Genomic DNA, 26,916 nt, shown 5'->3' with positions numbered 1-26,916 from the left:
TCTCTTAATCTGGCCTGTAAAGAACAGAACGAAACTCCCATTACGGTGACACAGGCATTTTTTCCCCTGAGGAAGTTTACACAAGCCACAGCTCTGGTTACAGTAACCTTACCTCGGATCCCAGTTTAGAAGCCCTCCCTCCCCACTGATGTCAGCAGAAATACCAGATCGGAACAGCACACTTAAGTTGTTCTTTGAAATAAAGGACATCATACACATGCACAGCCCCAATCCAAAGTCCACTGTAGTCATCAGAAGGTTTTTCATCAGTTTCACTGAGTGTAGACTACACGACATACAACATGACTCCTGAAACTTGATTTCCCCCGATCATTATAAATCTGGTGAATATCACAGTAAAATGTATATCCAGGACCCAAGCCCACTGAACTCTGTGACAATCTTGTCACCGATGTCAGTGACCCCTAACTATGCATTATAACTGTAAGGAGATCATTAGAAAAAAATAAACGGGGTTATCACTAAGTAGATTTTTGTATCTTTTCCACCAAAACTTGCTCAGTTTGTTCTAATACGATTCCTTTTTAAAGCATATGGGTTGTTCTCGCTTAAATGTTAATGAAATGACAGAGCTAAGCATACAGGAGAACATATCTGTGGCTTGCAACGATTCTTGACAAGATGAAAAACAAACCTAGGCTCACCTTTTCAATTTTCTTCTTGAGCAGGGCACCAGCTGTTGTCTGCGAGAAAATCTGCATCCCAAAACCATGTCCAGCTCCTTTTGTGTAATCACCGAACTTATAAAGCTTACGTTTTTGAACATGGTGTTTTAAGCTTGAATGATGAATTATTAATGTTTTAACCTTTTCAGCCAGAGGCCCTACAAGCTTCTGTATTCCAGAAACACTTTGCTCCAGTCCATCTAGTCTTTTAACTTGCTGCTCTGCATTCCTGTTTATATCAGAAAGAGATTTTTTCATTGTAAGGCAAAGCCTCTTCATTTCTTTACTTTTTAGATTTTTGTTTCTTTCCATCCTCGATGCAGGTTCAGATGTCTCCGCTTTTACAATCTCAATATCTTTTTCAATGCAACAGATTTCTTGAGAAACACTGTTAAGCTTCTTAAGGACATTGTCTTGCAGAGTCAACAGCTTATCTATTTTTTGTTCAAGGGAGGCAAACTTCATATCCATGATGTTAAAACTTTCAGATGTGCTGACATCACTGCTTTCAACACGAAGAATTTGGGGTGGCTCCATTGCAATATCAGGCCCTTGGTTTTGCAGAGCATTTGGATCAAATATTTTGGCCAAGTTGTTGACCTTAGTTGTAGAAGAGCTCTGCCTGCTGGATGTGGTCATTTTGCTGGCTTGTGTAGGAAGAGAAAATGCTCTGATGCTCAGCTGCTTGAGGACGCTAGCAGTTGCAAAGGCTTCCCATCCAGACTGCGCAGGTATACAGGCTACTTTGGCAACTCCAGCTCAACTAATTAACAAACTACTCTCATACATTTGACTAAAACAGAGGGAAGAGACACCCAAATTATTTAGGAAGGAAAGCGCCTTGAATCCATTCTTTTTTTACATACATATCTGTTTCCAAATGAAGCAAATAGAGAGGTGAGCATCCTAAATGCACTCGGTTCAGTGACATCAGCCCTAGCAGGGACAGAAGTATTTGCACGCCAAAGGAATTTGTCAGCAAAAAGGCTACACGATATGTGAGAAGCCTCTAAGGGCAGAGGCGCCTTGGCACTGGTGCTGATGCTTTTCAAAAGCCTAGTATGCAATGTGATCCCTGCTCTGAAGAGAACAAGGGCCCTAACAGGGACCTTAAATGTGGCTGCTTGAAATTGCTACGTCTTAAGGTGTGCTTTTCAGATGAAAGCCTCTATTGCTTCAGAAGTCTCTTATTCCAGGCAGGAAGTTGATAGAGTTGTTAAAAACAAATACACTACAGAAAGTAAAAGAAGGAGATACTGGAATGCAGATACTTGAAATAGTCAGAGCTTTTTCTCTACCCTATAGCTAGCTCTCCACACAAGCAATTCCCTTCATAGCCAAAATATCATTTACTTCTGTATTTATTGAGACTATACTAATTTGCCACAACTGAAGAGGCTCTTACGTTTTGCTATGATCTGGTCATATAAATTCCAAAATACAAAGTTTGATAGAAAGTCTATTCTTTGCTTTGTTTGCCTGACAGTAAAAGTCTCAAAACCAGTGGTTAGTATTCATAACTCAGACAGTTTGTTTAATTTTTTGCTTCTGCAAAAGGCTTTCATTTTTTTTTCAGAAAGACAACATCGGACAAAGAAGAATCAGCATGACTGGGAACAGGACTCCCCTAGGCATAGGTCTGAATTGTTGGTCATTTTTCATGTTGGTTGGAAAAATAAAAGCAGATCTAAAAAATAATAAAACCAGAATTTCTCATCTGAAATCAACCATATTCCACATGAACACAAAGCACATTAGTATGGATCACCTTGAGGGAAAAAGGTTGTCTCTGAAATACAAAGAAAAGGTTACCTTGGACAAATGACTGCCACAGATTGACTATGCATAGGTCAATCTGCGCTGGTGCGGTGCCTCTTACAGAAAACAACAAGTCAGCCCGCTGGTTGGAAGACAGACAGACTGTTGCTCTACTCAAAGGATTGGATCAAGAGCTTCTGAGATCCCCGTGATTTATTTCTTTTCCCAACCTCAGTTTCTCCAATCTTTAAATGAGGAGTGTGAGGAATTATGAGGTAGAGCACATAGTGATTTCTGAGTATCTACCACACCAAATATCCTGTCAAAATCAGTAAATCAGTTCTGCTCATAAACTGGAGAATGTGAAAGGTCTTCTCCTTATTATTATTATTTTTTTTGGTGCCAAGGATGTCTTTTACAGCCAATCACAGCTGATGTTTTTAAAAGTTTCCAAAGGCATTCTCACACAGTCATTTATGAATCGATATATAGACAGTGTTGATAAGCTAATTCAGGAGCTTGTTCTTAGGTTACCACAGGTTAATATAGGAAAAATGTTCCTAGGTACATTTGTCACCTCCTGAGAGCAGCGTGTTACTGTGAGTGAAAGGTGACCTGTGTCCATGCGTGACCCTAAAACGTGGATTGAAATCTTTTCTTTACATAACAGACATTACCAAGAGGTGACCACCACGTGTTATTGTGTGTAGCATGTTCGCTGAGTGGATTGAGAAGGTTAAAGGATTTTAAAATAGGAAACAGGACAGGAAAAAAATGAAAATAAAAAGACAGGGAGTTTAGAGATCCTTATTTCATTGTAAGAATAATATACAGGACAGCAGTTAAAAAAAAAAAAAAAAGAGGAATGAAGCAAGGAATACCATGGAGTCTACTACAGAGAGCAGTTATGTTTAAACCCTTTTGCCTTCTTTTGTTCATCTCTGTTAGAAAGGTAACTAAACCCTTCTGACATTTTCACGTTTGCAGAAGCCCGTTAGACACAACCTTCCAGGAGAGGTGTTTGCATGACTGTAAAATGGACTGGTTTGAAAAGCCATTTACCTTGGGTGAAGCATCCAGGCAAAAGTTCACTGAGAGCTTTCTCCTTATCCCCAGGTCCCCTGCAAAAACACGAGGCTAAAGGTTTGTTGTACCTCGCCACCCATCCAGCTAGGGCTCCTGCTCGGGTGGATTTCACAGGGAAAGCTGTCAGCCACCAGGATCCTTTCCAAAAGGAACATTATTTTGTAAATGCACGGAAACGATAAAAAAAGGAGATACAGATAGTAATGGTAAAATCATGTGTTATATTACTGTGCACAGCCACATATGTTAAACATTTAAGTCTCTTCTAACAGTTGTCCAGGGAAACGTTACATGAAATACCTCAAACCAGTACTATAAACACTAATAAAAGTTTTAAGCACTGTGAGGTAAGATCCTATTATCAGGTATCTTCTGTAAAGTCCTATTGATTTAATATTATGCCATGACATGCAAAAATGCCAGACACGTTTAAAATACAAAAAGTCAGCTACAAAAATGCTTCCTTACAAACTCATCAGTATGTGCTAGTTCTGTCTGAAGCTGAAGTGAGCTGGAAGAGAGCACTGCAGTGTAGTGGTTAGAAAAGAGGAGCAAATGAAAGAAATCTAACAGCAGCTTGCTTTCTGGACTCAGCAAGCTCCTGTCAGTAACTTCTTCAGAGCTGGGAATCTGTGAACCCTGCCTCTTGCTCTGCAAACTGGAAATCCTCATACATGCTCAAATACCTCTCAGGAGTTCAATGGGAGTCAATTATTTAAGGTAAAGTCTTCTGTAAAAAATAGTATTATTTAAAGTATTTGAACATTTCTTTCTTTGCAGGGTGCAAAAGAAATATTACAATATCTCAGAATATTAGCAATATGCCACTACGTTGTGGAATTGACAATATCAGCCCAAAGACTGATATTGAACACTGGGAATTTTTACACACAGTAACAAACACCTGCGCTATATAACATAGTGCAAATCAGCTGTGATAGTTCGTGGTATTTAATAATCTGCCAAGAGTCTTATTTATATCCATACAATCGCTGCTCTTTTTGAATTCTTTTAAATGGCTCATATATTATAATAATAATAATAATAACAACAACAATAATAACAACAACTGTATTTCTTTTTTCTTTCAAGTTCAGTGGGAGAAGCTCTTAAAGAAGCATGTGTAATTTTCAAAGTATATGAGCACCTAAAGTTTGAGAGAAATAGCAAAAGAGTAGCAACGGAAAAGTGGCTGCTCCTGTCATTTTCACATTTTAAACACCTCTACAGACATCATAAAATGAGTCTGCAAGAGATGTGATAAAACTCTATACTTAGCATTAGTGTTACATTTGTAAACAAGATGCATATTTATGGTTGAAATTCTGCCGTTAGATGCATAGAAAATGATAAAGGGGTTAAACGTGAAGACCGGGCAGGCTAGAGAACCAAAAAGTCTTCCTTCTGCTTTCTCTCTTGAACTCCACCTGTGGTCAGTGTTATTTTCTCTGGACACATGAATATGAAAACCTGGCTAGCATTAGGAAATTACCACCAACCAGCCAGTTTGCTACCCCAGGTCCATTAGCTCTCTGCTTCTGAACAACAAGCCCCAGGTTCAGAGATGCCCAGACCAAGCTCTTAGCACGTTCCAATGCAAAGTCTGTGAAGGACAGGAGGACCTCAAGCTCCGTAGCATTTGGATGTCAGTCTCACAGGTATAAGAGAAAAACAACTTAAAAAAAAAAAATCCTGATAGCCCAAAACATCCAAACAGTCTATAATCAGTAAAAAGAGCTAGTATTTGCTTTTTTAATATATATTTCAGATGTGAGAGTTTATCAGTGCAAAGAAAGCCCAAGAACTGCTTTCTGCTTAAAAGAGATGTACATTCAATCTTCACCAGCTCTCGGTCCTCTGACGCTACTACTGAGATGCGAAGTTCCCTGCCTTACCTTCTCTTCTTCTACTGGATTCGTGTTATAAGGATTTTTCCTCCCTCTCCCCCAGTTTTGAACCTGAGTCTTTTCAGTTTAGCTCAGTTCTTCACATTTCCTAACTGTTAAAGGCCCAGACAGAGCACCTCGTAAATTTACTGCTGCTGGCATCAACCATTTAAACAAGAGCACAAGTGGAAATGTTTGAGTCCTGGAGTCTAATTCCAACTTTTTGGGCTGTAAGCTGTGCAACGGGATATGCTGAACTGAACTTTATCTGGAGAGTACAGTACCAGGCTCATCTATCTCAAATTGGTCTAAACAACATATCCCCCAAACTCCCATGACTGGTTTGATATTTTACTATTACAGAGGGTTGGGGTGTCTTTCCAGTGCTCTTCTCCCCCAAATAAAATGGGGATGCCTGCCGTGCAGGAGTTAGCAGCATGTGTGTGACGCATGCTCCACATTCCAGCCATTGCTCTCTCCTATGTGTAAGCAGCATGTGTTCTTTTGACTTTTCTGTATTTACGTCCTGGCAAGGATCAGGTTTGCATAGGGCATATATTTATGAAAAGAAAAAAAAGGAAAGTGTGAACAATTAGCTGTGACTTACAATTGCTAATTTAGACCAGGCCACTGTGACCTCCACTTTCAGAAAAAGAGGCATTAGAAAACAACCTCCCCAATCACTCAGAGATGAATTTTATATGCTTTTACACAACCTAGGTAAGAGTGGATAGGATGAGATGTATTTCAAGTTATATCCATACTGAATCATCCTGTACACCTATTATTAAAATGGAGGGAAGATCTGGAGGAAAGACAGCTGTCTTTATGCTGCTAAAAGGCAGCATGTAGCAAATCAAGTTTTTCATACAAAAGCTTGGCTTATACATTAAGCATTTTAAAACTTTCAGTGCTGAAACTCCCATAATTTCTGTAAGCAGTCTGTTGCAGTGCTGACAATTTTCAATGTTAGAAAGTTTTCTTAATCTAAATTTCCCTTTGTGAAACTGAAATTGATTTTTTCGTGTCCTATCTATGGATGACAAGAACAGTTGTCTTCTCCTTTTCAGACGCCTTCTACTACTTGAAGCTTATTATTGTATCCCTCTCTTGGTCTTGACTCTAGTGTATACGTATATCGTACACATAAAATCATTACCAGTGTGAGTGGACAGCATTTTTGTTAAGAAAAAAAGGGGGAAAATGCTCATGAATATTTTTCTTAAAAAGCTGCCTTACTACTGAATAGAAAGTGGAAATATTCAAGAGTGGGGTGGAATATGCAACCAATTCCTCTGTGAAAATGGTACAGGTCAGCTTCTTAAGTTGTATCTTCTAGAAACAAAAGTAAGATTTGGCTTTCCTTTGAACATATTGATTTCCTCTTCTATTAAAAAAAATAATTGCTCACATCCATAAAATAAAATCTCAGAAGAGATGAAAGAAAAAGAGACATTCAGAAATATACTGCAGGAGTTAACTTTTCAGAAGCTCAGACAATAAAATAATCTATTTTTTTTTAATGACTTAAATTAAGACCTTTGTAAAATTAACTTCATCTACAACTTCCTTGTTTTTCTGCCATCTTTTCCCAAGTTGTTTGTTTATTTTTAATCCTTTCAATGTCTATTTTGTGAGTTATAGCACATTGCTCTATATATCTGGGACTTACATATTCTTCTTCCCTCCTTAAAAATGAACTCTTTCCAGCAATCTCGACCACCTTCTTTTCCTCAGCTTTTATCCCAGGGTTTATCTGTACTCATTCATTTAATGAAAACTTAGCCATAAAACAAGAAAGAGCAGGGAATATATGTATGCCTACTTTTATCAAGTTCTACTACAAATTCACTATTCTAATGCTGGATCTTTTGCAAATAAGCAATAACAATCTTTTTCTGAAACTATGATCAAGGGAGATGCAGATTTTGTTCTCAGATTCGCCTTATATTTTGTGGTTGGACTGGCCTTAGGGCTTAGCAGAGAAGTTCCAATAATATTGTGTATCTTTGAATCATTGTTGTATTTTACAGACAAATGATGTATTTGTATTTTTCCCCATTGTGATAGTGGTCATAAACTGCAGACGTCCCTAGCAAGAAGACTTCCTCTTTTAATCATTTGCAAACAAGGCATTTTGAGGAGGACCGTTACATCATTTACAAAACATTTATTTAGAAATCTCCGAAGCCTCAAATAAGAAACAGCTTTGGACTACGGGGTACAGGAGAGCCACTATCTGAAACTTTCGGGGATTGCATATGCTAGTCACGAAGCAGAGAAAGTACTGTATACGGTAGTGCACAAGTGAGAATTAAAGCATGTCTGCTCTTTCTCTAGTACACAACAACATCTCCCTGAGAAACAATATAAGCTTACAGCTGCTCAGCTCTGAAACAGATTAGAGAGCAAGCATGAAAGCTATGAAACAGATTCAGAAAGTCACGCTGTTTACAGAAAGTTCACAGATGTCAATGATGGTAGGAGAGGAAAACCATTTTCTCTCCCCCCTGCCACCTCCCAAAGGAATCAGGGAATTTATCCAAAATGATACATTTCTACAATCAGCAGTCATGTTGGACTCCTTCACCATGGGGGCTGAAATAACTGTATGGCTAAGATTAAGTGACATACAGTGTCATAAGTGATATACATTTATGGCTCCCCTGGGGACTGCCCAAACCATTAGTCTGGAACTTTGCTCAAGGTCAGAAAAGGAAACAGCTTTATACAGGGCAGAAGCATACAGCAAGGGAAGTCTGGCACTGAACTTCATGAGGTAGGACTAGGGAATTTACTGCTCCACAGGGCTCTCTGCATACAACTACTCTACGACCTGTTAATTAATTATGAATTCTGACTTCCTTTGCTATAATGACCCTGCTAACTAAGTATCCTGGAGATACCCTAGTGATAAATCACGAGAGCAAGTCCCCAAAACGAACTGCAGAGTGAGCCTGGCTATAGTTCAGTGATCAATCTGCAGATGCCATGCAATGGCCATTCAGAACTAACACCACTGTCGATTTCTGAAGCTCTCTGAAAGCATTCCTACAGTCACCTTTTGCAGGAAGGAAAAAAAAAAAAAAAAAAAAGTGAATTGAGCTTGCATCTTACTGTAGAAAATATCTAGCTCTTTGAAGATGGAGATGATGGTGGAGGACAGTAACCATATTCTGGGGGTGATGTTCTCCATACTGTGGAGCTCTGAAGACCTCTTTTATATGGGAAGATATTTGCTCAGGAGAGGCAATCAACTGCTGCAATCGACTGCAAGACACACGGTGCAGCATTTGTACAGGTCAAGCACAACTCACTCACTCAAGGCATCCCAGAGTTAGCAGATTTCTCGGGGTGAATAAGAACTGCATAGTGCATACAGAAGCCACTATAATCAGCATCTGTATGCTTAACAGCTGAAGCCGAAGGTGAAAGCACTGCACCACTGAAGTTCAATCACCATTGACATTTCTCTGTTGAAGGTCAGTCTCCACTATCATCATCTCCAGCTGTCAAGATATCACCTCAAGAGTCTCACCTCTGCTTGGCTGTCCCCATTTTACTACGTTAAAAAACAAAACAAACCTCAAAACCCAGAGTTTTTTAAGGCTGAAAAATACTGTGTGATAAATTACCCATTAATAGCATAAAACTCTATTTCCAGGAAGCCTGTTTAAAGGAAAATTCCTGACTTTCTGAGGCTAAAGCAGAGGTGTCATAACTCTGAAACAGAGCAATGAAAGAAGTACTGTCTCCAGGTGCAGCAGGAGCTGTACCTCATTTCATCTGCTGGGTAGACTGGTTAAAATCTTTGGTAGCAATCCAAAACTTTCTGGCAGCTAGCATCCTGTATTAAAATTTATAAACCACGAAAGGCCTTTTCTAACAAAAAAGTTAATTCAGGATGGATAGGCTGAAAAGACTTGAAAGGGACAGTCATCAGAAGTGGTTATATGGAAAATTGGATGTAAGTAACACCTTTCGCTCCATCAGAACATACTAAAAATACAGCAAATGTAATTTCAGTGAGAAAGGGAAACTGTATTGATTAAAAGTTCTTTAAAAGGGCTGTGGAGAAGAGCTCCAAAGCTGCCTGGCCTGTTGGGAGGTAGGAGTTTTACAAAGGATGCATTATCTCCTCCAGAAGAAGCATACCAACAGCTCAGGTGGAGCTGTAAAACTTACCTATCACCCAGTCCCTGGTATCAGGAACAGCGGGCATTGTCTGTGGTGGCTGCCCACCCAACAAGCAGCACCAACAGACAAAGCAGGTGAGACCGGTGGGTGTCTCGGGCTGTCACTCTGTGACCAGCTAGATTTGTGAAACTAATCCTTAAAAAGCGAAGGCAATTACCTTCAGATTCATTAGAAATGAACCTACTGCTTACTGTGAGAACACTGCAAAGATAACAATATCAAGCTTAGCGAGGGTCCCAGTGTGGCTACTGGGGGAATGTAGTGCTCTTCTGCTGAATTCCTGCAGACTCGTTTTCACCTGTGGTGGGTGGTTCATTCCCTGCTGCCTTCTGCTGTGAGACTGGCCATGGAAGTGCAGAAGTGGGAAGAAGGGTTTGGGGTTTTTTTGCTTGTTTGTGTTTTAAAATGCCAGTAAACTCTCTCCACAGCTACTATTTGGGTATTGCTGCATCATATACTCACTAAGAAATTATTTTATCCTACTCTGCTGCTAAGGCACTGCACCAAAACCAGGAATCCACTCATCCTGCAGGTGAGCCAGGGCATTGCTTGTTTAGCCAGGCAGGCTCTGCTGAAGCAAACACTTCTTTACCACTATGACTGCAACCAGAGTTGGAATTAAACAGATTTGAACTAGTAAATCAGCATGAAAAGCCATGTGCAGAAAATGATCCACCTTGATCCACCTCGTCTTCTAGAAAGTCTAGTGTGAAAAGTGTGGAATAAATGGCACATTCATATTCAGCATGTATGTCAGAATCCAAGACTGGGTAGAATAAGAAGAAAAGCACCCTGAAATGCACATACTGAAGACCAGTGTTTTTAGGGAAGGGGTAATTTGAGCTGATTTTATATGTAAGGTTTGCCAATTTTGGTGTATATTTGTTGATATTTTAATAGTTTGTAAGTTGTACCTGGCAAGTTTCCATAGCATACCTTTACGCTTTAGGGGAGAAGAATTCAAAGAAAGGGTGTTACATAAAACTTAACTTCTGAGCTATATCAAAAAGACCTAAAATCCAGGAAGTTAAGTATTATAGTTTTCCTGCGTTTTGATCTGTTTGTTGCATACCAAAACAAATAGCCCACTCTGCTCAGTTTCATATGACAGGAGGAAAGGACGTGAGGTAAAGGTCACAGAAATCTCCCTCCCTCTCTCCCTGTCCTGCCTATGGTACAGGTGCTAATACTGTTTTTTGATGGTGGATATTCTCCAAGACAGAAATGCCTTTCAGCTACTTCTTCTTTTGTAGCTATTTTCTTCCCCACGGAGCGATCATCCCAACAAAATGAAACATGCTTAACCTTACAGCTGAACTTTGAAAGCCATCACAGTCACCACCTATTTTTGTATTGCTGAACCCCCACATATTCCAACTAAATGATCATTCCAGATGCCTGGCCACCTGGCTGTAAAGATTAGCCACAATCAGTGTCCAACTGAAGACATTCAAGGAAATGAACAATATCAACATCAATATCAAGCCATTAGAAAGATCCTGTGTGGGACTTCAGTTTTCAATTACCTGATGAGATCTGAAAAGTGACATAGTAGCTGGCAGGACAATAATGTACCAAAAAAAAAAAAAAAGAGTCAACAATATCTTCTATGTTAAAACTTTTTCTCTCGTAATAAATAAATAAATAAATAAATAAAGTCAAACTTTAACAGTTCAGCTTAAAAATTCCAAAAAATGAGCATCAGTTTTGCACTTAATACTGTGAGTACATTCAAATTAAAACATTTCCAAGAAAAAATAAAATTAAAAAATATGTTGTACGTATGCTAAATATATTGTTATTACCACTTAGACAAATATTAGGGAGAGGGGTTTTGCTGACAATTACCTACTTTTTCTAACTGAATAGAAGAACACTTAGACCTCATTGATTTTTAAGGATATTGCAAAAGAGACTTCACAGATTTTGTTCATTCATACTTTCTCCGAATATTATATTTACATGGAATTTGTGATCCTGGAGGGCATTGAGTTGGGGCAGGGTTTTCTTTGCAGATAATTCTCTTGCCTTCAAGAGCCTGTAGTGGCACTGCCAGGTGAACCTCCGCACACTCACATTTTTTTCTTCTGTGCTTTCACTTCACTCTGTGACACTCTTTAGGCAGACTAAAATCAGCAAAGAACCTGTTTAAATGGAATGAAGTGAGTAACACAAAGGATGCACTCAACGTGAAGGAAGAAAAGTCCTGAGAATCAAAATGCTGTGAACAGTCTCCTCTTTATTGTCCAGGAAGGTTACTAAAATATTCTGTGTGAACAGATGTTAGGACAGTCCATAAGAATGAGGGGAGAAACTCTGAGGTTGCACATTCATCGTTTTTCAGCTTCTCAGTGCTTTTCTTGGGAAGCAGAGCTCCTTTAAGCAGGCCAGGAGTAAAATAACAACTTGATTGTCTAGTAAAGAAGATGAGCTAAGGTTTTATTTCATAGAAATGCTGCAAGGAAACTGCTGTCAGAGGACAGTTTGGGCATCTGATGAATACAGTGACCCCAAAGACACAGCTGGATTACGGCACCTATCACTGAAAAACTATTTCCCTACCTTAATGTGCAGGATATGTAAAATCATGCAAGATTTAAGGTTCTTGGCCTTTGGGAGAAGCCCAACTGGCTGAGCAGAAAGAGTGCTTCCTTTGGCCAACCGTAGCTTTTCCCAGACAGAAGTTTCTTTTCACAGAAATTTTATCAACATGCAACGCTGGACTAGTCTGTGGTTTGAATAAACAATAAAGTACACCAGTGTTACAGAAGCTGGCTAAATAAAGCAGTCTAGCATTACTGATTCGTTAATATTCCACTGCTGAAAGGGTGTGTTTCAGCCTGTAAATGTTGAGGAATTACTTCTTTTTTTTTTTCTTTTTAGAAATAAATAATTTATTAGCGTTACATTGCTTGCACTGATACCATGTTGTATCATTTACACAACTGCAGTCCTACTTCTTAAACACCTGAATTCATGTGACTACCGGAGTTTTTTTCTCTCTCCTTTCTTTTTTTTTTTCCCCAGAAGATGTGAGGCAGTGTTTCATTAGACTTTGAAGGACTCCAGTAGTCGGCACTATTAAACCAGGGTCCAGAATGAAAGCCTTGTGCTAATAAAATGGCTTAAGTGCCTAAAGCAAGGTACATTTTCCCAGCAAGTACAGGAGAACCAAACCAATACACTCAACCTGCCTGCTCCAGAACTTAGCAGTTGAGCCATTCCTTTGCCAAAATGCACACATTGTGCTTCCTTTTGTCACCTGCTCCAAATTATAATTCAGTTACAGTGCACACCTGCAGGCTACTGACCCAGAAGCTTTAAGCTGTTGCTAAATCCATGCTGTGGGATTTGGAGTTGGGTTTATGACCAGGACTTTAAGCTAAGGACACCAGAACTGAAGTATGATCCATTTAGGAAGGAACTTCCACATGGGTGGCCAGAACAGGTGCAAGGCAACCTTTGCTAAGGGTAGTCATGTTTCAGTGTGCTTCACCCCCTGGTATCATTATGTGCATCCAGAAGTATTTCTGACTGCTCTTTGAGAAGTCTCAGGGGAGAAGTTTTGCCTGCTGTTTTTTCTTACTTGTGAACTTCTGAAGCCCTGCTTGAACATTCAGGTGAAAACAACTGCACTGAGATGTTATAGCAGGGGGAACTCCTCAGAAGCTGTAAAGTGGCCATCCTCTGAACCAGTCACAGAGGACTCCAGCTGCATGCACTGGCTAGTAGTTTTTTAGTGAAGCAGGTGGCTGGAGCAAGCACTACCTTCCAGAGAACCTCAGTGCTCTCCCAGAAACAAGTTCAGCTAATAGGAAGAGAGGGAAAAAGTTCACACCCTTACCATTCCCACTTGGCCATGTAGTTGTCCCAATCACTAACTGGTTTTCTTATCTTATCCAAGAACAGAAAAGGGGGTGATGATGTTTAGCCAGGATGGTCTGCTTGCACCTGTAGGTTCTCATGCATGAGGGGGACCAAAAGCTATCTCTAACTTTGCGTAGTTAAAAGGAAAGAAACAGGAGAAACGTCAGGACTCCTGCTGCATTGTACAGTTGATCACAGCAAACTACCTGTATTCTGCAGTACTACAACATTCAATAAGCCCTCACAAATAGGAAACTGACTTGAAAAATCAGCAGGATTAAGAAACATTATACTTATGCAATGTAAGAAAAACGAGATTCTTGAGGAGCCTGATCTTTTGCATTTATTGATGTTTTCATACAACATTGTTTTATTTTTCCATATTAAATAGATAATTAAATAAGCATAACATTGGTCAGAATAAGTTTGTTGTATTTATGTTAATGAAAGATTAGTTCTGAATTCCCAAGTGTCTAGTGACTCTGCTTCTGGGACAGGGAAACACGAGAAGAACAGTCTTGTTATGAAACAAACTCTCCTTTTACCTCAGAGGACCTCTCCCCTCTTCCCCTGACCTATCCTCATCTGCTCACTTCTTCTATTTACAGAACTCCATCAACGTTACTCACTCTAATTTGATCACAAGTTTTTGGGCTCCGTACAGAAACCACCTGGCCAATTTCCACGGCCTCTGCTCCGTGGAAGGGCAGAGCAGAGGATCAAAATGGTCCTTTCTCGCTTCATGCAGTGGTGGAAGCTTATATTGTAGGCTATTTTTCTTTTAAACTCTGTAATGCCTTTGGAATCACAGACATTAAGTCACACAGTTTTTCTCCTTCCTAATTGAAGGGAAAGCATAGGTAGATAAAGCCCTACTGACATTCCTGTCTGGCTTTCCTCTCCTCCTCAGCAGCATAGCCAGTAATTGGTACCATTACACTTGTTAAAGCTGGACATAAGCAAACAAAGAATAAAGTTACAGAACCTCTAAAACCCATAAATCAAACTCTAGTCATCTAAAAGATGTTTTGACCCTCTATAGTCAAGGGAGAGAGAGAGAGCGAGCTCTGCAGGACAGTCACAGTGCAGGACAGATGGGAAGAAGTGTTCCTGGTGGTACTGCTCTTCTTTCTGACTGAAGAGACAGACCTGCTTCAGTTGGACACCTGATTTTTCAGGGATGATGGACAGAGAAGCCTAATCTCACCTTTCATCCCCACTTCTAAAATGGTTACAACAATGCTTAGAAAACAGACTGTCATCACTGCAGAAACTTGAAATACGGCTTTCAGCATTGTTGAAATTCAGTCAAGGACAATCTGGGCAGGACAATGCAGTTGTCCAGCACATTATGAAATGAGTCTGCCCTGATCCAGTGTGGTAGGTTCTAGTGAGAGACAACAGTAAAACAGTCTAGTCTTGGCTCAAAACATTAAGTAGTGGGGCTTTGATTTTGTGAGAAGATGTGGTGGATGGCTTTTTTGTCTTGACTCCTTTGAATATATTGCTCATGAATGTTGCTTGGAGAAATGACATCAGCAGGGATCATGGATTAGACTTAGTCCTAAGGATGGGAAATATATGAGAACTGATCAAAAAACAACAATTACTTCCTCACTCAGCCTACACAACAGAGATTTGTCTGCAAAAGGGATTATTTCTCACAAAATGTCCAACTTTCACTCTTTGGAAAGGCAATATTCATGAGCTGGAAAAAATCCACATTCTTTTGAAAGGCAGGGCAATTTCATACAACAATTTCACTTTGCAATTCTGCCATGCTCTTTGGTTCCTTGTTAGTTTGCTTAGCTGGTTTTATAGTTTTGTAAAACAATTCATTCCTTTCCCTCTCACTTGCTCTCTCCCTCTCTCCCTTTCTCTTTTTCTTTTTTTTTTTTTGGGGGGGGGGGGGGTATTTTTAAAAGAAAATCACTGTTTCTAACTAGTGCTTTTTCCTTAATCTCAGTATTTACTAAAAAGTTATACATATGCCTTAAGTAATATCATGGCTCTAAAAATCATGATCACTGAGATGAATGGGGAATGACTGATTGCTATTTCTCCCAGTGCAAAAAGATGAAGATGCTCAACACAGTTACTACACATCAGGTTTCAAATGAGAAATAACAGATCACCACAGCAATTACATGTTGGTCTGGTGGCAATAGGGTAAATGGACAGAAAAAAGGTATCGGATGAAACCACAAGGGATAGTTTCAGTAGTGGCAATAGTGAAGATGTAACTTCTGGCCAGGTGCTATCTGACTGCCTGAAGCTAAGAGGGTTTCTCTGGGCAAGAATGTCACCTCATGCTCCATGATTTGAGATGCTGCTACTAGACATCTGTAGCTGGGATGCTGACCTAGCTCTAAATCTGGAATATTGAAATGAAAGTCCCTGCTTAATTGCTACTAATCCTTTCTTTCTGCCACTAGAGTATAGTGAAGATATTTCTTTCTTCTAGGTCTGTGCTACCCAACAGCACAGAAGATTTCAGTCTCTTTGGTTTCTCTTCAGTCCTGCTTGTACCTGGAACCATTTGAAGCCTTGTAATGACCTCATTCACCTTTCCACCTGTGGGATTCAATTTCATGATTGCTGCATTATTTTTACCTAAATTTTTCATTTAACATTATGTAAAATGAATTGTGATTACCAAGAGTGCAAATCTATTCCCTGACCAATTCATATGATCCAATGTGAGAATTAAAAATAGTTGTCACTGGAGCTAATCAAAGAGTTTAGAAACAAAACACTAGACTGTATTGGAAAATGATGGCTCATGAAAACAGATTACTTTGATGGACACATGAGAATGTGCTACCTCCAAATAAAATTAATTGGTGAAGAAGGCAATCAAAGCAATGCTTTCAACCCTATTGGAATGAAGCATGCATACTTTTCATTTCAGTGCAATTTTGTATATTACTTTCCTCTCTTCAAGTGCACTAAATCATTACAGTGAAACTGAAAACCTTATGAGATGAGGCAGATTATCAATTTCTTTGTAAACCAATTTCAACCAGCTTGCTTAGTGAAAGGCTTTGTTAGCTTCTGGAAACCAGCTGGCTGAACCTAAATTATAATTGTGGAGTGGAATCAGCTAAATTTGACATAAAAATATGATCTTATGTGAAGCTAGGTTTTGTTTTAAATGCCAGTCCGCTGAGCACAACATACAGAGTTAAGGCAGAGCATGAAGCTCTGACAGCAGATATATCTATTGGGATTTGCACAAATGTATTTTTTTTAATATTTCTTCTTTTCTTTTTTTTTATTTTCTTTTTACCCCTACACGTCTTCTTCTTGCCATTTTCCTCAAACTATATCATTTCTTAATGTCATGCTTCAGCCACAGTACCCACACAGCACAGCCAAATCCTTCAATTCTTCAGTTTTGCTGTACTAGCTGTTTCAAATTTAATTTCAGTGGTAAACATGCCACAATGGGCAACATCGCCATATATCAAGTAGCTGTGATCAGGCAGATCAGGTACCAGTAATTTTCCTGATGGAGATCCAGTGTCAGAGATCAAGCACGAAGGATCAGATGTCTAGCTTGCCGCAGCTCAGAATCAAGTGTCATGGATCAGGACTGTAACTGCAAGGAATTAAGTGTCACGTGTCACCAAGCAGGGAGTAGATAACGCCCTGGACCTCATGGGGGACTGTGTGTCCACAGCTTCACCACTGGGCATCAAGGATAAATGCAGCAAAGGCAAAGGTGGTTAAATGGTTGCTCTCTTAGTTGAGCACACAGCCTCTTTGCCCAACACTGGTTTGGTGTCATATTATATTCATACAGGTGTGTCTCTGGGTGAGAATTACTTGCAATACTGCTTGTGCACTCAACCTTTCTTGACGCTGCTAATTATGCATTTGACTTGTTACTCTCTTTACATATATATTTACATGTGTTTTAAGAAAAATGCATTGAATGCACATAGTGACAGGGAAAAGTACCAAACATGCAAAACAGTGCTCCTGAAGGGACTGAAGACATGTTATTTCTTGAAATGATCCAATCTGAATCCCAAGGATCCATCAGCACTCCACTCCTCTTGTATACGTTATCATTCTGCTCAGGTCACTGTTTGGCAGCATTTTGTGCAAAGCTGTGGATCCGTGTAACCCAGGCATTTAGACACTGCAGAGCACCTGTTGGTAGCACACTCCCTGCTTCACACTAACTCCATGCACAGCATTTCTTAGACCTTGGAAGTATGAAGAAACTGTAAAAGAATAATCGTTGACTTAACATGGAGATTAAGTATGAAGTTGCTGGTGGGCTCTAATTCCACACCATTTCAGCGCACAAACATGCATTTACCTACCCGAACAGATTAAACTTGACCCAAGAAAATTTTCACTGACAAAAAGAGACTGTCACACATAGCAAGCAATTTATGTGAACCTCAAGGCCTTATTCCCTTACAGGGGACAACGATTTACAGGTCCCAAATAGAAGCTTAGAGGTGTACTTTAATATCAGTAAACAATGCAATTTGCTTTTTTGAGGTTTCTCAGGCTTTCAGTCTCATTGAAACTTGCAAGGACAGAGTTAAAATTGATTGCAGACTAAAAAGTTTCAATCTGCATCACTAGTGCTGCAGTCCCCCTCACACTACAAGTTAGTCTTCTCGAGTTCGGGATAGACTATTTGAGCACCATTGCTTTAAATTTTAGTTTGTTTTTAAAACACTCAACAGAAGATGTAAGCCCACAAAATATGAAAGAGCAAGACTGCTAGACTGAAAGACAAAAAAATAAAAAAAAAACAAATCCAGCTCTTCCACCCTCACACCTTCCCAGTCTATTGGCAGGTACAACAACCATTTGAAATGTGAAATCCTGCAAATGCCTTTAATCCGAAAAATGTTTTGGTGGTAGCATGTATCCTGGCTTTCCTTCATCCAAGATGGACTATCTAGACACTGATCATCTGGAAGGACAAAGTTTGTTTCTGCCCTGCTTCCTCTTGAGCTGGGAAATAAGACAGATGCAAGCAGCTTTATTTTTTTTAATGTTAGTATGGACAGTCACAGATCTGTAGATTTTAGGATACGATAATTGGTTTATAATCATATATTCTAATTAGCTTGCATTAGTTCGTGAAGATTATCTTGAGATTCTCAAGAATCCCCAGAAAACAGCCCACTGTCAAGATGCCTACCATTGCTGAACCACAAAAGGAAACAATACTGCCCTCAGGAACCACTCCTGGAAGGTACTGACACAGGGAGGTTCACAAAGAACATCCAAAACTGTGGCTTGAGGCTATGACACATTTTGATAGTGCTTGGTATTAAGTCCTTGGTATATGAGCCATCTGTAAATCCGATCTATTATTAGCAGGGATAACAGAACATGCCTGGAGCCATTTAAGGAACCATAACAATTGGAGAGAGGTGGACTTGTTACACACAACATTCATTTCACTGGACATCACTTTTAGTGAACTTAGGGGACTTGGGGGCTTTGTTCCTTCAGTTCCCAGCTAGCTTTGACATAAATGATTTAAAAGCTGGGACAGAGGAGCCAGCTACACCCATTGCACCGCTACATCTCGTGTCACAGGTCTGAACCTTTGTCACACCAACACCTGCTGTGCTGCTGACAACTACAGTCTCCTAACTTTTCAAGCTGCCCTGACACCATCAGCATATCTCCAGAGGTCCACAACCTCTCCCAGGGGTGTGAAACTTGATGTCTGTTTACCAGTGCCCAGAGATCACTGGAGAAACCTCCCAGGGTGAGAAACACGTCTGTCCCTGCAGAATTAGCCGTGGCCATGCCTATTAGCAGTTCTTCATCTGAACTCCAGCCTGAGCCCTGAAAATCAAACGAGCAGGCTATTCTTACGCATGTTTGCTCCACAGCGTATTAGGCGTATGCATTTGATTTCCAGGAATTTGCAAAGTTCACAAGGAGCAAACTACGGAGAAATTCCCAGAAGTTATGCTGGCTCCCTGCCACTATGGCACAAATGCTCCCTATCAGCTAGGACTTGAATATGCCCCTTTACAAGCATAGCTGCCTCTTTGAAGCCCAGCATAAGGCAGGCAGAAATGAGATCAAGAAGGGCAACATCTCCTTTTCTTTTACAGGGGCAACTCCCGTGCAGTGTGGCTGTGGCAGAGGTACGGAAAGCCTCCCAAAGGGAAATGCTTAGGGAGGAGTTATGGCAGGGTCAGTCCAAGCACAGTTTACAGAAGAATGATTCTATGCTTTATCTTTCAGTGGGCTGCTCTGCTGTGTTGTTTAATTACTTTGTTTGTTTGCCAGACTTTAGCCCATCTCAAGCAAGACAAGGTACTCCATTCTGATAATCCCTCAAATAGCTCTTCAAAGAAAGTACCTGAGAATTAAAGACCCACTGTAACCAGCAAAACCTGGCTCAGAAAGTCAGCAAACAAGACCTCTTTGGCAAATTCTGAAACCTGGTCTTCATACCTGTTTTTTTCTGTGTCTCTACCAAGATATTCCTAGGAAAAGACAACTCCCATTATTTGCTCATTGGCGACTTGGAATACGTCCGCTCGAGTCACGCACACATGAATTTACATTCAGAACAGCTGGTCGAAGTCTGATGATTTCTGATCCCTTGCATGCCTACCACACAGCATATTTACTTGGTGTATGAAGTGTAGAAGAATGAAAATCATCTGGGAAAGGCAAATGATTGCTGTATCATATTAGCCAAAAAAATTTTTCCTCCTCTCGCCTATAAAACCACAGATGACCTGACAGCTTGACAACTCTTTGTAGAATCCAGCTCCATTTTCACCCCTGAAGATAGCTCTGTATTTCTACAGGGAAAGGTCAGTAATACTAACAAATGGAAGTATCATTCATTCCAATGAATGAAGCCTCATTCATTTGAGGCAGTCAGGCTAATCTGTGCTGCCCACAGCACAGAAGTCAGCACAGGCAAAGATCTCTAAAACATCTAGGTATATCCTGTCTTGCAGAACACAGAAATATCTTCTCCCACACCCAAAGCCAGATTCCAGCCTCACTATTTCCAAAAATCCACTCTTTCATACTGTTTGTGGGGTCTGGGCTAGCCAGATGGCTAAAACACTACAGAATCAACCCTTAACGTAGAAAACGGAAGAAGACAGTTTAAGTGAAATGGAAAAAGTCCTCAATTAACAACATATGGGAAACTTAACAAATACAGGGGAAAGCTAGAAAGACAGATGAGGAAGGAGCTGAAAGAAATTGTGAGCATTGAGGAGGCTACAGAAAATAAGAAAGAAATGGAAGATTTCTGAGGGGAGGAAGACCAGAACCGTTTTCATGCTATTATACCAGGAAACACATAATCAGCAAAGTCTCATACTGCTCACATATAACATTGCTCCAATGACTATTATTAATCATTATCAATCCAAAAAGCAGGAGAATCCTGCAAGGAAAAAAAATCCAATATAAGAAAAAAAAAAAAGCAACAACAGAAACACAGCACAAAATACAACAAATAAATAAGTCTAAATGATTTATGAGACCGAGACCTGCATCACCTAACCCCTCTGATGAATGATTTCCAGCCAGATTTGGGCTATTAGCTATGTCATTCCTTGATAAAGGTTTTTCACCACTGGAGGTCACTGTAAACTTTAGTTGGGCTTTACCACTCCCTGAAAAAAATGAACTCTATGCAAGTTATGAAGGATCCACATTTTGGGGTGAGATTGAACTAAAGCAACACTTGCAGAGTATTTGAAAAACACCTGTAGCTAACCGGTGAGAACTTCTCTGTGCTGGAGGCAGACTTACTCTTGCTCCAACTTACACTAAGTGAAGCAATTGGAAGTACGCTGAAGGAGTAGACGTGCCTGTGTGTACACACTGATTAGTTTTGCATCTGTCAGCCTGCCTCTCTTACCACCAGTCTTGCAGACACTCTGAACACCAGCAAGCAACACGCGGTAAGGTGATGGAGTCACACTGGGAGACCTAATAGTGTAGCTCCTAAAAATCATAGTGGTTTGTTGTTGTTGTTGTTGTTTGTTTGTTTTTGAAGATGAATGACGATTAAATGCAGTAGAATCTCTAAAAAAAGAAAAAAACAGAAACAAAAACAAATGTTCGGCAACCAATCCTAATAAAGAATAACCATCTTAGGTTGGAAGGTTTAATTCCTGTGTAACCCATAGATCACAGTTCATCTGAATGCAATTTTCTTCTCTCTTATCTTTGCATTCAAATGACCATTATTGGGAAGAGTCTTTCAAACAGTACTTAGTACAGCCCATTTAAACAGATAGCAGTACATATATAATATAAGTATTATGGATTTTAAACTGATGCTCAGGAAGTAAAGACATGTTAGTCCAAGTTTCTGTCTCCGATACTGTAGGACTCCTACTAATATGCATATCAGAAGACAGAGCTGATGTTCACAAAACAGAGATGCTGTGCCACTTTCAGGGAAAATAAGTTTGAAAACACTGGAAAAGAAAAAAAAAAAAAGAAACGAGCCCAACTAGTTCTCAATGGCTTTCAAAAAACACAGCTTCTTAAACCAAGGAATTTACATTTTAGGGACACAACTGAAACTCCCATTTGACCACCACTCTGACAATGAAGCAGTGGCAGCTAGGCAAGTTTTATCTGAAATGGACATTATATTTACCAAAATTCCACATTTTGTTGGTGAGAGGGAATCATCTGAATACAGATTTCTTTATTTTCTGCTCACTGAAACACAGCAGATCAATTCATGGCTTGTGTCAACCACAATAGCTCCAAAGCAGTTTGATCTAACGAGAACTTTTGTAAAACAGAAACAACCTGGGTTATTTTAAACAGAAATTAAAAAGGGGCCAGCTTTTCTTCCCCCCTCCTATTCATCTTCTAGCTTTACCTTTACTCCTTTGCATTTTAACTTATTTCAAGGCATCAGCAACAGAAGGCTGATCGCACAACCCACGATACAGCAAAATGCCAGCAAAAACTAAACCCTGTAGAATGCAGCTTAAAAAAAATCCTCTGATGTGATTAAAGCATTATACGGTAAAGCAAAGGATATCAACAAAGACAAGTTCACTGCACTTGATTGCTTGATTGTGTTGTTCTCCTTTTGTTTTTATTTACACATGGAATATGAGGTCAATATGAATACTGAAAGAATAACTGTCTTTTTACTAGTTGTATGTGGGGCTGAGGATCTTACTCAACCTCAGTTCAAATAAATACATATGTTATTAATAATACCTAACAACCCTTATTTAACAAAGCATTTCAGCACATGCTTAACTTTAAGCGTGTGATCACTGTGATCGTTTTATCACTGCAAATAATGTGTAATCCAGGACCACCCACGTGCTGAGCTATCTCCGGACATACCCTCTAGCATGTGGTTTTAGCCCACTGGAAAGTAGAAAATCTCAGCTTTCCACTGGGACGAACAGTACTTGCTCGTTTGCAATTATAATTAACTAACAGATAGCAGTACTTTATATGCCTTATGTAGTTCAGAAAGCTATCTTCTAGTTTCATCTAGTTCTTTCTAATAATGAATGACTCTTCTGGACTACTGTGGAGTACCTCAAAGACTGAAAGAAGAATGCCTTTATAAGCTGACAAGGAAAAAAAAAAAAACAGATATTGAACAATGGGTGAAGAGATACTCTAATGTCATGTTAAAATTTATTCTACAAAATGTTTACTTGGCATAAACTTCACTGTTTCATTTGAAACTCCAATATAAAGTCCTGTTCCAAATTCATGCCAATAAATCTTGTATATAACACTACCAACATGAACTTCTTTTCTTCTTGACCTTCCATGTATTGATGTATTTCTATAAATTATCATGATTTCCAAACTGAACTGTGAAATGCAGTTTCTAAAGTCAAATGTGATTTCTTTTTTTTTTTTTTAACTTTTAAGAGTCTAATTTTTTCTTTGGTGTCTGCTGAAGACTTTTGGAAAGCATTCATAGTGCCAGACACTGCTTACATTAACAGTATGATTCCAGATGCACGAGATCCTGGGAACCATGGAAGACTTGGCAGATCTGGAAATACAGCTCAAGTCATTATTGCCAACTCATATTCTTCCAATTAAGCATTCCACTGATTTTGGAACCTAGAGGTAGCTAAGAAGCCAATTTTCTCTACCACAGTCACATGATGCTGAAATGGAGATGACTGAAGAATTTGTGGGGGGAAAAAAAAAAAAAAAAAAGATCCCCCACATACTTGGCAAATGCTAGCTAATAACATAGAGGGTTTCATACAACATGTGTGAGAAAATACATTTCCAGATATATGAAACAGGTGTGATGAGGAAGACATTTCTTTCATTACAAGGGGGTCATGCTGCAGTAGCCCTGGCCTGCATAGCCCTGCTCGTGTCACAGACCTGCTGGGTGACCTTGGATGTTTCTTTCCATCCCCCTGAGCCCCTGCTGCTCTATACAGTTCTATAATGGCCAGCCTACCTACACTGTAAGGTCTCCAAAGTGACAGCTGTCACTCATTTACACTGTTCACAAGTAAACTCTAATGCGGTAAAACTTTGCATTGCCTGAGGAAATAAAGGACCAAATGCGCATCCCAAGCTGGCCTCCTGAACTATCTAACCATGCATGAAAATGCCACTAATGAGGCAGGGGGAAGAAGTACAGCACAGGCGTGAGCCAGGAATAGTGCAAACAGGCACCACACAAACTTTTTTTACAAGTCCCACGCTAGCCCTCACAAATATTTTGAATCACTCTGCTGGCAATTGGTGGCAGACAGAAAATATTTTATTGAGATTCTTTAAGAAGATCATTAAATAAAATCCATTTGACTTGTTAGGAATTTCAACCATGAATTCCTAACTAAAGATTTTCACAGTTGTTCTCTGGAGTAGACAGAGGTAAATGATTTTTACATTTGAGTGACTTACAGTTGAATTTACATTTATACAATATATATATATAAATTACATTATATTCGTACAACTTTGTTATAAAGATTTGTAATACATATTTTATTATGCACTATTTTGTGTACAAGGTGTTCTCTTTATAGAAAGAAGAGTGCTGCAAGTAGTGTGCTTAATGAACGCAGTAACGTGACAGAAGAGGCAGTAGCTGTATGTATGCACCTCACCTTCATCATGTGGAAGCAGGGCACCTAAGAGAAAATGCTTCCAAAGACCTGAGCAATTCAAGTATTTGGATAAACCCACACATTTCTGCGTGTGCCTCTATTTTAACAGACAGTGAATTTTTCTATAACTAAAAGTGAAGCTTGTCCATAGCAGACTTTAAAGATACCAACCTTGGATGTAGTGCTGGAAAGAGGCAGATCTTCTGCCTCTTAGTGCCTAGAATATTGCCTTGAAAGAAGAACAACTTTGAGATTCTAAATGAATAAGGGAAAAATACATCTTTATAGAAATCACAAGTTAATAGTTGTAGTAAATTTATCTGATTCATTTGTCCTAATTATCTGGATTTTTGTCATTTTCCCATTTTAGTACTGCTATATGGACTTAAGATCTTTAGACCCTACAACTCTTTAGATGCCCTCACCAGCAAGCCACATTTCCATACTGTACTTTTTTATTCTTACAAAACCATAATAAAGCCCTGATAGCATTATGAACTGGAAGAAATAAATACATACTGTAAGCTTAAATAGGAGAACTTAGTTACCTTTGGGATGGTCTAAAATAGGTAGAACCAAGATGCTTTAGGCAATTTATCCAGGTTCAGAGCTACCAAACACAGGTCTACCATGAATTTCCAAAAACAAACAAACCAAAAAAGAGCAGAAAATGTTTGGTTTGGCAAATGAGACAGTTCTCTTGGTGAACATGTCCTTTAAAATGCAATGATGATGTTAAGAGCTGTGCTATCATCAAAGGTCAACAGAATATCATCCTGCACCTTGTTGTCTCACTGCCAACAGCCAACATAAAGGGCTGTAATTTTCTCCTACCGTCTTCAACTATAGTCACTATTTAAGATATGAGGTCAAATAAACAGGCTCATAAGTAGATAGGGTCATAGCTGAAATTAAACCTGTCTGCCCATGTATCTGCTCAATCACTGTTTAGTCCAGGCGTGAAGCTGGGGAGATCTTGTGTACCAGTATGTCTGTTTAGTTAGCCTTGGAGACAGGGAACTATGGAAATATACTCTCTTCTCATTTTAGTATCAATAACAAATTCCTTTATATGTATTATAACAACATCTTACATGATTTCTTTAGTGTCAGGACATATTATAGAACATCACTTTCATGTCTCTCAGGAATTTCATTTGTAAATGCCAATCAACTAGTTAAAAGTACTTGACTAAAAAAATTCTCCTTAATATACTATTCAATGTGTACCTAACAGTTATGCTTTTAATATAAGCAATTAAGGGACTTGTTTAACTCAAGAGAAAACTAAATATTTTCAGTAAACATGTAAGACCCAAACACTAGGAATTATGTTGGACTGTCCATATAAGTGGAAAAATGAAGATCCTCAGCTCCTTCAAATGCTCATTACACAGGAGGTTTCTCTTTGAGATGATGGAAGTGTGACCTCTCCTGTGCAAAGGCCCTTGTTTGGAATCCTCACGCTGGGCTCAGCACTGGAAAGTCATTTTTATTGCACCGTGACTTCTGCTAAACGTGTCCACTAGATGTTGCACAAGAGTGCCAGAAGAGAAAGGTCACAGGGACACTCTGGATTTATCCCCCTGCATCTCAGTGTATATTACAAATTGGCTCGGTAGGTAACCTGTAATGAGACACCTTTGAATGATCACAGCTGAAAGAAGTCTATGCTAAGCCATGCATCCAAGGGCAAAGAGGAGTTTTTAAGGAAAGGAGGTATTTTTCTAACCAGCCAAGATTTACCATTTTTTTTACACTGAAATAAGTCTCTATGCCTTTGATGTATCAAAAGTGATCTGTTTTTCATATGTTTTAACAGCCACAAATTCCAAAGGTTATGATAAGCCTCTCACCACAGTACTCTTAGGATCTAAATAAAAACCAAGGAGAATGAACTGGGGGAAGAAGGAGTAAATTGCAAGTAAACGAACATCAGAAAAATAATGAAAACATCTAGGAAGCCGCTGCGGATTCCTGAAATTTTAGATTCTGGATCATATAGCATGAAGGACCTTTGCAAAGTAATTAGCATTCATGAAATGGCTGGGATCCAGCAGGCTGAGGGTTCTGAGGCATGCCTCTTCCCAGATCTCAGCATATAGCTATGTAAAGAGGATACTAGACAGAGAGTCAGCAATTTCATTTCCATATTACAGTTGTCTCTGACACTGACTGAGAGCATGACCTGAGGAGACTCTTCATCCATCTCTCTGTCTGTTTCTGATTTTACTGATCTCCTATCCAGCTGTTCAGACGATGAATTCTTTGGACCAGATCCTATCTGTACAGTGAGTGCCTCATACAATCTCAGCTAGGGTCTCT

At 39.4% G+C, this 26,916-nt stretch overlaps 1 protein-coding gene across 7 annotated transcripts in view; it reads right to left on the bottom strand.

Moving 5' to 3' along the window:
- Window positions 1–26,916, bottom strand: part of MYLK4 (myosin light chain kinase family member 4) — an 82,065-nt gene that overhangs the window by 30,192 nt on the left and 24,957 nt on the right. For 4 of the 7 annotated variants that reach the window (XM_066992535.1, XM_066992537.1, XM_066992536.1 and 1 more), the window contains exons 2-3: window positions 3,507–3,668; window positions 666–1,479 (exon numbers count right to left, since the gene is read on the bottom strand). The exons of 2 other annotated variants lie outside the window; for them this stretch is intronic. In XM_066992535.1, the coding sequence (XP_066848636.1) occupies window positions 666–1,325 (660 nt within the window). In that variant the 5' untranslated portion in view covers window positions 1,326–1,479; window positions 3,507–3,668. Of the gene's footprint in view, window positions 1–665; window positions 3,226–3,506; window positions 3,669–26,916 lie in introns of those variants that run through there. One more of the 7 variants, XM_013201113.3, reaches the window with a different exon arrangement.

Source organism: Anser cygnoides, chromosome 2 (assembly GCF_040182565.1).
Source record: "Anser cygnoides isolate HZ-2024a breed goose chromosome 2, Taihu_goose_T2T_genome, whole genome shotgun sequence".
Lineage (NCBI taxonomy): Eukaryota > Metazoa > Chordata > Aves > Anseriformes > Anatidae > Anser > Anser cygnoides.
This window is presented reverse-complemented; position numbering and strand designations above follow the sequence as displayed.